General features: G+C 45.0%; 1 protein-coding gene across 3 annotated transcripts in view; it reads right to left on the reverse strand.

Annotated features, from left to right (window-relative positions):
• Window positions 1-12564, reverse strand: part of PKN2 (protein kinase N2) — a 134154-nt gene that overhangs the window by 47869 nt on the left and 73721 nt on the right. For all 3 annotated transcript variants that reach the window (XM_029062700.1, XM_029062701.1, XM_029062699.1), the window contains exon 3: window positions 2375-2529. In XM_029062700.1, the coding sequence (XP_028918533.1) occupies window positions 2375-2529 (155 nt within the window). The remainder of the gene's footprint in view (window positions 1-2374; window positions 2530-12564) is intronic.

The following is a 12564-nucleotide window of genomic DNA, read 5'->3' on the forward strand; positions in this document are numbered from 1 at the left end:
TCCAGGCGGGATACTATGTGTGACTGTATTAACGTGGTAGCGGATTGGATGGAGAGGAAAGGGCGGATTTTAGCGATGTTGTGAAGATAGGACCAAGGGGATTTAGTGATGGATTGATTACGTGGATTGAACGGGAGAGGGAAGTCAAAGATAGCACCAAGGTTACGGGTCTGTGAGACGGGAAGGATGGTGGTGCCGTCTACAGTGACGGGAAAGTCTGACGGCTACCCGCTATCTTCTGGCATCGAGCATACGCTCCTGGCCACTCTCCTTGCTTTTCTGCTCTCTTCATCCATCACTCGAGCCTGAACTCTAAAACCATGAATTCTTATTTATTCGTATTTGAGCGCTTACTGTGTGCAAAGCACTGTATTAAGCGCTTGGGAGAGTACAAAAATAAACAGACACATTCTCTGCCCACGACGAGCTCCTTACTCTCCCTATCATTTCTTCCACCTCCAGTCCTTCGCTACCTGTCCTTCTACCTGCCTGGAATTCCCTCTCCTATCTGCCAGGCCACAATTCTCCCTATCATCAGTCCAATCCTAAAATAGCTTCACCTCTAATCAGTTAATGGTACTTATCGAGTGCTAAACCCTTTACTAAGCATTTGGGAGAGTGCAATAGCAACATGACGCCTGATTCCCGCCCTCAAGGGGGAACTCCTAATTTAATGGGGGAGCCAGACCAAAATTATTTTTGACAGAGCAGCCAAGAGGAAGAACACAGATAGACCAGGAAGCACTACACACATCAGGATGAAATGGATAAATATACAGATAAATATAGGAAGAAAAGGTATGTCAGTAACACACAAGGAGCTGAAAATGAGAATTAGCTACCCAAGGGCTAAAAGTGGGGGATGAGCTGACAAATCTGTTGTGTTCTGAACTGATCGGGGAAGGATTACTGGAGGAGGTGGGATTTTAGGAGACCACTGAAGATAGCAAACACTACTGTTGCCCATCATGGGGGGCTAGAGGAGGGGGCCGAGGCTGGGGGAGCAGCATAAATGAGGGGTCAGAAGCAGTAGAGTCAAGGACCCGGTACTGTTAACACTTAAATGAGAGTGCTGTCCCATTTTGATGGAGTGGACAGGAGAGATATTGTGGAGAAAGAAAGAGCAGAATTTGGCAACAGACTGGATACGAGAGTTGAAAGATGGAAGGAAGTCTAAGAATGACATCAAAGTTGACGTTGAGGCAAAATGTGAACTTGGGAAGAGCTTAAAGTACGATCTAGAGAGCAGTGGGTGAAAGGAATAATAATAAGAATAAATGTGGCATTTGTTAAGCGCTTCCTATGTGCTAGGTACCACACTAGCTGGGTTAGATACAAGATAATTGGGTTGGGAACGGTCCAAGTCCCACACGGGGCTACCACTCTCAATTCCCATTTACAGATGAGGTAACTGAGGCCCAGAAAAGTTAAGTGACTTCCCCAAGGTCACACAGCAGACAAATGGCAGATTTGGGATTAGAACCCAGGTCCTTTTGTCGCACAAGCCTTTACTCTATCCACTAGGCAAGGTAGCCTAGAAAAAGAGGGAGGAGAACCTTGAAACCATGCTAAGGATCTTTTATTTGCTGCTGAGGGAGATGTGTAGTCATTTGAGGTTGTTGAGGAGGGGAGAGATGTGCGCTAAACGATGTTTAAGGAAGATGATCCACGCAGAACTGCAGAGTATGAAAGAAGGGAGTACGTGGAAGCTGGGAGACCAGTGAGGAGGCTGGTTAAGTGATCTAGCCAAGAAACAGCTGGGGTCTTGGCTGATTAGGTGGTGAGCAAGGGGAAGATGTGGGAAATGCTGTGGATGAAGAATACGCCAATACGATCGAATGAATGAAGGAATTTAGCAGCTGACTGAATGGGAGAGTTGAAAGATAGAGGAATCGAGACTAACCCCAAGGTGGAGGGCTTCTGGTGGAGTTACCCAACAGAGACGGGCAAGGTATTAAGAGGAGGGAATGTTTCAGGAGGAAGGATGAGAAGTTGTGTTTTAGGTGGTGTTTGAAGTGTTGGTGGGGCATCCGAGTGGAGGTATATGGGAGGCAAGTGGAAATGAGAGACTGAATAGCAAGCATGACAACTGATGATAGATCACTTTCCCCATTTTATGTTTGAGGTTTAGTATGATGAATTTTTCATGCTGGTTCGGTCTTCTTGGGCTGGAAGTTTGAATTTCTGAATTGGTAATACTGGAGAAAACCATTCAGTGTACACACTGACTTTCAATCAATCATCTAAACTCTACTGTTTCTTCAAATTTTGGGGCTAGGGGGAATAAACAGAATGCTTCCTCATTAAATCACCAAACTTTAAAATGACACAATTTTCTATTAATTCCATTCCAAGCACTGATTAATATACTTACTTTTGAAGATCCATTTGAGTACATCTGAATCATGTTCTCTGCTCCTTGTTTCACTTTTAGTTCTATATCCAATTGTTTTTTTAACGCCATCAATCTATTATTATTAGTAGAACAACGGGGGTCACTATTTGGAGTATCTGGGGTCCTGGGACAATCTGGAAGTGCAATAACACATCAGTGGTTACACAACAGTCTAAAAGTATTTTCTTCAGCATGGCAATTGGAAAATACTTTCAAAGTTCAAACCTGGAATTATGGGCTGGAAATAACCTAGGGACAGATTAAGTAAATCATCTTCCACGAGACACTCTCCTTATTTTAAAGAACTCCTCGGATGATTCCCAGTTCTTCTGGTTATCACTCTTCCTTATTTTCTTCTTGCAACTCTTCTAAAATCCAATCATTTACAGTTTAAACCCCACTTCCGCCCATTCTTTCCTCAGGGACTATATTACTACCTAAAATAATGATTGTTAAATGAGACTATAACAGACAAAATAGAAGATGCGTTTACCCAAACTGGAGGAATGGTGCTGTAAATCTCTATCTCCTCCCTTGTTCTCCCTCCCTCCAGGCTCGCATCTCCTCCTGCCTTCAGGACATCTCGACTTGGATGTCCTCCCGCTACCTAAAACTCAACATGCTTTATCTTCCCTCCCAAACACGGTCCTCTCCCGAACTCTCCCGTCACAGTGGACGGCACAGGCATCCTTCCCGTCTCACAAGCCCACGACCTTGCTGTCGTCCTTGCCTCCGCTGTCTCATTCACCCCACACATCCAATCTGTCACCAAATCTTGCCAATCTCACCATCACAACATCGCCAAGATCCACCCTTTCCTCTCCATCCAAACCGCTACCACGTTAGTACAATCACTCATCCGATCCCGAGTGGATTCCTGCAAGAGCCTCCTTTCTGATCTCTCAACCTCCTGCCTTTCCCCACTTCAGTCCATACTTCGCTCTGCTGTCAGGATTATCGTTCTACAGAAACACTGTGGGCATGTCACCCCCCTCCCCAAAAATCTCCAGTGGTTGCCTATCCAACTCTGTATCAAACAAAAACTCCTCACTTTTGGCTTCAAAGCAGTCCATCACCTTGCCCCTTCTTCCCACCTCATCTCCCTTCTCTCCTTCTACATCTCAGCCCACTCACTCCAATCCTCTTGTGTTAACCTTCTCACTGGGCCTCGATCTTGCCTTTCCCACCGCCGACCCTGACCCACGTCCTACCTTTGGCCTGGAATGCCCTCCCTCCTCAAATCCACCAATCACTCTCCCCCCTTCAAAGCCCTACTGAAGGCGCACCTCCTCCAAGAGGCCTTCCACACTAAGCCCCCCTTTTCCTTAGCTCCCCCTCCCTTCCACGTCACCTCAACTCACTCCCTTTGCTCCTCCCTCTCTTCCCACCCCACAGCACTTATGTACATATCTAGAATTCTATTTATATTGATGCCTATTTACTTGTTTTGATGTCTGTCTCCCCACCTCCTCCCCGCCCCAGACTGCAAGCCCAATGTGGGCACGGATTGTCTCTTCTGCTTAACTGTACTTTCCAAGTGCTTAGTACAGTGCTTTGCAAACAGTAAGCGCTCAATAAACACGATTGACTGAATAATACAACAAAGGGCAATCATGTACATGACTCAAAAGAGATTGTTGGTTACATTTTAGTCTTACCAATCACATATACATACAACTGTATCAAGATCAAATCTCGAAGACATTATATATAATGGACATGTATGTATATACACGCACACACATACGTGTCATATATATTATATACATACTGAACTGTTAATCTGTGCTGGGCACTGTGCCAAGCACTGGGTTGGATACCCCCTTCTGTAGGTGGGTTTTGAGTGGATTTCAAGCTTTCTGTTTTCTCTCCTGTTAAATTGCAAACTCTCTGAGGGGAAGTATCTTAACTCCCCACCACGATTCTGGAGTGTGGTCGACACATGGAAGCACTCGACTGGCAGTGCGGACTTTGGCTCTTTTTCTGTTGTGAAACTTCATTATCTCTTTCGCTTTGATCTCATTGTTTCTGCCTTTTCCCCCACTCCTGTTTTCAGTTTATTTCTTATTTTTCTAGATTAAGTAATGATGGAGGGAGGGTAAGAGGAGAAAGCCCCTGGGACCACCCAATTATTTGCCTGGCCCTAATAAGCCTAGAAACATTCATTTTTATTAGTTCTAAATGGCTACATTTTACTATTGAGCAATTATTTGTCTTTTATTCATTTTGGGGTTCATCAGTGACGACTATTGTCTTTTCATCACTGCCTTCGTAACTGTTCATTTAAATTTGTGAATCGTAAAGCCAGCCCAAAGTCTGTTTAGATATAAACACATAAAACTCTAAATATAAAGCTATAAAATGACAAATATATAAAAATACCTAAAACGATTAAGCATTATATATTTGAAACTAATAGGTCTGATTACAAAAATTCTTCTACAGTTCAGTGTCCACGCAGACGATTCATCACAGGAGCGTGGTATGTTATTGGTAGTCAGACTGGTCATCATCGAGAGTCTAAGTTGAAAAATTTGACCAGGTGGTTCTTTTACACATTTTAAGGTCACGGTAAAACAAAACCTCAGACAACGCCACATCCCAGCTGAAAACTGGGAGTCGCTTGCAGAGGGCAGAACTAAGGCATGGTGCTATTAAGAAAGGAGTGGCTCTTTTCAAACAAAAGCTTAATAAGGGATGAGAAACGAAGAGGCAGAGCAAACATTCAACATACCATCACAAGAGACAGACTTTTGTGTTCACAGTGTGCCTAGGACTCGAAGTCTCTCGCTAGCTTTTTCAGCCACATGCGTACTCAAATTCCCCATCAATCACAGTAATTACAGTATAATTAGGGTGGTGTTTCTGTCAATTATGAATGACTAGGTTTCATAATTCTTCAACAAATTCCGATTTTCCCCCTTCACAAAATCCCACAATACATCGACATACCTATCACCCAGGGTAGTTACTGGATCTATTTAGCCTCATATGATAATCTAATTAATGCTCTGAACCTAGCTGAAATATCCAATCTTCCTTCACTATTATAAACTGATCAAAGTACTACTAGCCATGCTTTCATGAAAATTACCAAAACATATCTACTATTTTAATTCATAACCCTGAAAATTCACTTCTGTTTATCATACGGTACTCTTCCAAGCGCTTAGTACGGTGCTCTGCACACAGTGAGTGCTCAAACATCATTGGATGAATTTAAAAATTGCTTCTATAGACATTAATGAACAGCCATGTCCCTTAGAAATGAAGAGACGTTTTCTAGGTTAAATCCCTGGATGACTATTCATTCACTAAAATGGATAGGCATTCTTAAAAGACACAAAGTTAATACACTGAAGTCACCTTTAATGATTTTCTTAAACCAGATCAACACTTTTCTTGGATTCTCAAAGTTTGTAGTTAATTTTTTACTTCCTCTGAGGCTCTCATCTGCTGAGCCCAACGTTTTCTCAAAAAATATCTCCAGCCGCATCACTGTAGGGGAACCTGTCTTTCTTGCTGACTCAATCTGAAGGTTCTTTCATTGGAATTTACAGCTAATCTCATTACCGATGCTTCAGTATCTGGAATTCTCTCACTATGGGATCCCTCTGAGATATAAATGTATTCTGGGAAGAGCTCAAGATACACTGTATAGGAAAATTGGGTTTAGGAAGTTTACAAAGTCGCATCCTTTCTCCAAAACTACAAGAAACATATAAAAAATGAAACATCTGCTTCTCTCCAGGCCTCTCTGTTTTGAGGAGGAAACAGATCTACCGACTCTGTTACAAAGTACTCTCTCCCAAGCACTTAGCATAGAGCTCTGTCTTCACTTAAATGCTCAGTAAATATGATTAATTGATTCCTCCCCCTTAACTACTGTGCAATGCTTAATGGTTTTTTGAATAGTTATCCTACTTTGGCTAAAAAACCCTTTGTTTATTTTGAAAAATCTGGGGGAGTCATTGGAAGAAAAAAATTCACTTCAGAGGATGATATTTTAGGAATATTTCCTATCAGTCGATACATAGTGTTTCTACACATATGTGCAGGTCGGGCTAAAGAGAACTTTCTATTCCACTCTGTTTTTTGCCAAAATAGGGAGGGGCAGGGGGAGAATGTAAGTATGGAATTGGGCTTTTTTTTGAATAATAATAATAACGGCATTTGTTAAGCACTTACTATGTATCAGGCACTGTACTAAGTGCTAGGGTGGATAGCAGCAAATTGGGTTGGACACAGTTCCTGTCCCACGTGGGGCTTAAAGTCTCAATGCCCATTTTATAGATGAGGTACCCGAGGCACAGAGAAGTGAACTGACTTGCCCAGGTTCACACAGCAGACAACCGGCAGAGCCGGAATTAGAACCCACAACCTTCTGACTCCCGGGCCTGTGATCTATCTCCTGAAATTCAGGTATTACATCAAACGTACATGCTGTAAACTAAGTTTTTTAAAAGATATTTGTTAAGCGCTTACTACATGCCAGGCCATGTACTAAGTGCCGGGGTAAATACAGGATAGGTTGGTCACAGTTCACATCCCACATGGGGCTCAGAGTTTTCACCCCCGTTCTATAGATGAGGTAACTGTGCCACAGAGAAGTGAAGTGACTTGCCCAAGGTCACACAGCAGACAAGTGGCAGAGTCGGAATTAGAACCCAAGTCCTCTTTGTGAGCAGAGATTGTGTAGTCCAATTCTTTTATACTGTACTTTTCCCAGAGCTTAGTATGGTGACCACAGTATACACTCAAACACCAATGATTGCCGGATTTTTCACATACCTTATTCAATCAATTCATTCATTCAATCGTATTTATTGAGCGCTTATGGTGTGGAGAGCACTGAAATAAGTGCTTGGGAGAGTACGATACAACAATAAACAGAAATATTTCCTGCTCACCACTTGCTCACACTTTTCCACAGTGGTACTGACTGATTATTCACAGAACCCCCTTCAAACACTGGGCAAAATGGAGAGCTGCCCAAAGCTCACTGCAAATACCTTTAGGGGTCCCTTCTTGCCCAACAAGGAGCCACTGGTGCCAAAAGAGAAGCAGCATGGCGTAGTGGATAGAGCACAGGCCTGGGAGGCAGGTCATGAGTTCTAATCCCAGCTCTGCCGCTTGTCTGCTGAGTGTCCCGGGCAAGTGGCTTTACTTCTCTGGGCCTCAGTTCCCTCATCTGTAAAATGGGGATTGAAACTCTGAACCCCAAGTGGGCCAGGGACTGTGCCCAATCCAATTTGGACAACCAAATTGTCCACCCCAACGCTTAGTACAGTGCCTGGCACATAGTAATCGCATGACAAATACCGTAATTAGAGAAGCAGAGTGGCCTTGTGGATACAGCATCGGCCTGGGAGTCAGGTCGTGAGTTCTAATCCCGGCTCCGCCTGTTGTCTGCTGTGTAACCTTGGGCAATTAGACTGTGAGCCCATCATTGGGCAGGGATTGTCTCTATCTGTTGCCAAATTGTACATTCCGAGCGCTTAGTACAGTGCTCTGCACATAGTAAGCGCTCAATAAATACTACTGAATGAATGAATGAAGTCATTTAACTTCTCTGTGACTCAGTTCCCTCATTTGTAAAATGGGGATTAAGACTGTGAGCTCCTTGTAGGAAGGGGACTGATCGAACTGATTACCTTGTATCTACCCCAGCACATAGGACAGTGCCTGGCACATAGTAAACGCTTAACAGATACCAATATACGTGCCCTTTTTTCTGCCCTTCCTAGCTCCACATCTTTTAAAAATAAAATAGGCACTTCAAAGAAAGGCAGGTGCACACAGAAAGAGATGCGTATTCTGATGGCCCAGAGGCTTCTTTTCCCTCCACAGCTGAGCCTAATGATGCCTTCAACTCATCCGCTATTTTTTTCAAAGCCTTTTACTGACGATACTAAAGTGTGTGATGAAATACTAAAGTCGAAAGAGAACAGATTTACGTATTTCATCAATCGGAAGGCAACCGGCTCCTCCTCAAACAGAGGGTTTACGAACCCCGGGTCGGAAAATCCGTGCTGTAGTTTCTCTCAGAGTCTGACGCCGTGCCCGTGTCCGGCAGGCAGCTTCTTCTGTCGCCAGGGTGGCCTGGATCGAAACAGGCCCATGTTGTTGCGCAAATGTTCTCTTTCCTTAACAACCTTCTGGCCAAGTTGTGAGCCGAAAACACACATTATGGCAGAATTTGGTGTACAGTCTACTCAATGAAACCTCAGAACTAAAAAGCCAGAGTTATTTTGGGGACTGAAATGTGCAAGCAAAAGAATTAGGTAAAAGAAACGTGCAGTCACTGTCTAAACCGCTAATATTCCATTTTGAAGACACTCTGTGAAATAGCCCCCAATATGTTCAATGAAGAAAAATGACAAAAATGAAAAAACCCCCCAGAAATTTAACCCCACACAAACAACCAGTAATTCATTTCTATGAAAGAGAGAACTGGGATTAAAACACTGACTTTTTTGGCCATTTTGCTGTGAACTTTCTTATTTGGCATCCTCTTCAATGTGTTTAACCTGACTACCATTCACTGTTCACTTGCATGTCTAATTATTGTGGCTTTGAACACCAATTCAGAGAGAAGTTAGCTCAGGAGAAACTTGTTTCTTCTGAAAAGCTTCTAGGGATGCAGCGTGCTACTATTTTCAAGAAACTCAGCATGTTAAACTTCCTGCGGGCAGGGAACATGTCTAATGACTGTTGCACTGTACTCTCTTGAACATTTAGTACGGTGGTCTCCAAACAGTAAGCGCTCAATAAATCCCATCGATCGACTGATGCAATCTAGGAACCCGGGTCTGCTTTCAATTTGGGGCCCCAGGTGGAATGAGAGGTGCAGCTCAGCTGTGCAGTTATCATCGGGAAGACTTTGGTACCTACTTTCTATTAATACTATAAAAATTCCTTAGCTCCTTTGTCCTGACAGGCCCAGCTCTGTCCTCTACCCAATCCCGGAAATGCTCCATCTGGTCTTTAAAATTTATTGGTGTCCCCTTATCACGAGCCCCACCTCTCTAAGATCACCTTCTTGTCAAATCCACCATCCTTCTTCTTGACCTTCCTGCCTTTGACACCACGAACCGCCCACCCCCTTCTCCTGAAAACATGATCTAATCTCGGCTTCACCGACACTGTCTTCTTTGGGATCTCCCCCCGTAGACAACGCCACCAACCTCCATCTCACGGCCCGTAATCATGGCATTTTATCGCTCACCAAATCCTGCCGGTTCTACCTTCCCCAAAAACCTCTAGAATCCACCCTTTCCTCCGCAGAGACGCTGCTAACACGCTGATTACTGCATCAGCCTCCTCCTGACCTCCCTGCCTCCCATCTCTCCCCACACCAATCCGTACCTCACTCGGCTTCCTGGATCTTTTTTTTTTTTTTTGGAAAAAACTGTTCAGTCAATGTTTCGATGACTTCTGTGCCTGGGAGACAGAGGACCTGGGTTCTAATCCCAGCTCTGCCACCTGCCTGCTATGTGAACTGTAGGATGGAGACTCAATACCTGGTGTCTCCTCTTTAAGACTGAGACCCCCATAGGGGACAGGGTCTGTGTCCCAGTTGATCATCGCATTTTTACCTCAGTGCTTAATACAGTGTTCAGCCCATAGAACTTATGACTATTAAAACTCTCCAACGTTTGCCCATCCACCCTTAAATCAAAGAAAAACTCCGTACCATCGGCTTTAAGGCATTCGATCAGCTACTTCCCTCCTACCTTACCTGGCTGATGGAGCAGATTTCACTCTTCTAGCGCCGACCTACTCCCTGTACCTGGATCTGGTCTACCCCACCACCGACTCCTTTTCCCCAGTCCTCTCTTAGGCCTGGAACTCCCTTCCACTTCACAGTGGACCGTCCACTGCTCTCCCCGCATTCAAACCCTGTTACAATCTCATCTCCTCCAAAAGGTTTTCCCTCACTAAGCCCTCATTTCACTTCCCTGCCCTCCCATCTGTCTCGCCTACACCCTCGACCGAGTACCCCTCAAGCACTTTGGTACTCGCCCCAGGCTCACTGCACTTACGTCTATATCCTTATACTTATTTCCCCTATCAGTAATTTATTTCAAAGTCTGTCTCTTCCTGCAAATTGTACGCTCCTTGCAGGCAGGGGTCGTGTTTCCCAACTTCATTTCACAAGCAGCACGGTCCAGTGAAAAGAGCACGGATCTGGGAGTCAGAGGACCTGGGTTCTCGTGCCGGCTCCAGCACCCACCTGCTTCGTGTGACCTTGGGCCGGTCACTTAATTTCTCTGGGCCTCGAGTTCCCTTATCTGCAAAAATGGGGATTCAATACCTATTTTTCCTTCTAATTAGACTGTGAGCCTCTCCTGGAACCTGATTATCTCGTATCTAGCCCAGCACTTGGTACAGGTAGGTGCCTAAATACCACAATCATTATTAATAATAATGGTATTTATTAAGCACTTAATGTAACACTTTAAGTACCAGGCACAGTACTAAGAGCTGGGGTGGATACAAACAAATCGGGTTGGACACAGTCCCCGTCCCACGTGCGGCTCACAGTCTCAATCCCTGTTTCATAGATGAGGTAACTAGGGCACAGAGATGCTAAGTGACTTGCCCAAGGTCACATGGCAGATGAACCCGAGCCGAAGCCCTAACCTTCTGACTCCCAGGCCCGTGCTCTATCCACTATGCCAGGCTGCTTCTCATTATGCCAAGCTATTATTACTACCCCAGTGCACAGTAAGCATTTAATAATAACTATGATGGTATTTGTTAAGCACTTATTAGGTGCCAAGCACCGTTCTATATGCGCTGGAGTAGAAACAAAGTAATCAGGTTGCCCCTCATGGGGCTCACGGTCTTAATCCCCATTTTACAGATAAGGTAGCTGAGGCACAGAGAAGTTAAGTCACACGGCAGTCAAGTGGCGGAGCCGGGATTAGAACCCACGTCCTCTGACTCTCAAGTCCGTGCTCTTGCCACTGAGCCACGCTGCTTCTCAACGATTGCCGTAGCAAATTCAGATGAGCACAGTTGGGTCTGTCAAGAGCCCACTTGTCTCTCCTGGCTCTCTCTCCTGCCTCCATTACCCCATAACATTTACTGTTAGGGGAGTCCTGTGGCTAACAGACAGTATATTTATTCAATAGCATTTATTGAGCGTTTACTATGTGCAGAGCACTGTACTAAGAGCTTGAATCCGCCTACTAGTAAGCCAAGCTCCTCGGGTCATTTCCTTGGGAACAGCCCCGTGCAGAGTGGGGAGTCCGTGAGGGTCACGTCCCTGACCCCAAGGCATGCTTTTCTAAATAGTGTTCTTTGAGTTCAGGAGTCAAAGCATCGTCCTACCCTGACTCCATCTTTGTAGAGTCCCCCCCCCCCCCCATTGGAACACACTGACAAAAGCTGGTTCCAGAGGCTCAGATTATTCTTCAAAGGTCCGAGTTTTCGCGGCCTTGCCTTGATGATCCTCCATTCGTTCATTCGATAGTATTTATTGACCGCTTACTATGTGCAGAGCACTGTACTAAGCGCTTGGAATGTACAAATCGGCCACAGATAGAGACAGTCCCTGCCCTCTGATGGGCTTACAGTCTAATCGACGGGTTTACAGTCTAATCTCCATAAAAGCTACCCATTAATCCGAGGGTAAGGTGACCCCTTAAGGGCTCCCTTCCGGATGCAGCCCCCCTACCCGACTCGTAAACTCTCGAGGGTTTAAAAAGACATTTTTTTTCAGTATTTGTCAAGTGCTCACGACGCACCAGGCTCTATACTAAGCGCCGCGGTAGATATAAGGTAACTGGGTTGGACACAGGCCCTTTCCCAAACGGGACTCAGTCTTAGCTCCCATTTTACAAGGTGAAGTAACTGAGGCCCACAGACATTAAGTGATTTGCTCGAGGTCACACGGCAGACAGTGCCAAGCACTGCCCACGTGACTTTCTCCACAGAGTTTCCTTCGGGCCGGGGCGGCATCCAGCCCCGGAGGGTCGATCTGGACATCGCGGCTCACGTACGGGCTACATGCAGATTCCCGCCAGTCGATCTGGGCTAATCTCTTAATCGGGACTTCCAGAGACGGTAAAGGAGAACCTCTGTCTCCTCGCCTAATACTCCAGTAAATCTTTTCCATTTTAGGCCCAAGCAGCACGGATTAGTGTACACAGCGTAGTCCT

The sequence above is a fragment of the Ornithorhynchus anatinus genome, chromosome 4, assembly GCF_004115215.2.
Source record: "Ornithorhynchus anatinus isolate Pmale09 chromosome 4, mOrnAna1.pri.v4, whole genome shotgun sequence".
Lineage (NCBI taxonomy): Eukaryota > Metazoa > Chordata > Mammalia > Monotremata > Ornithorhynchidae > Ornithorhynchus > Ornithorhynchus anatinus.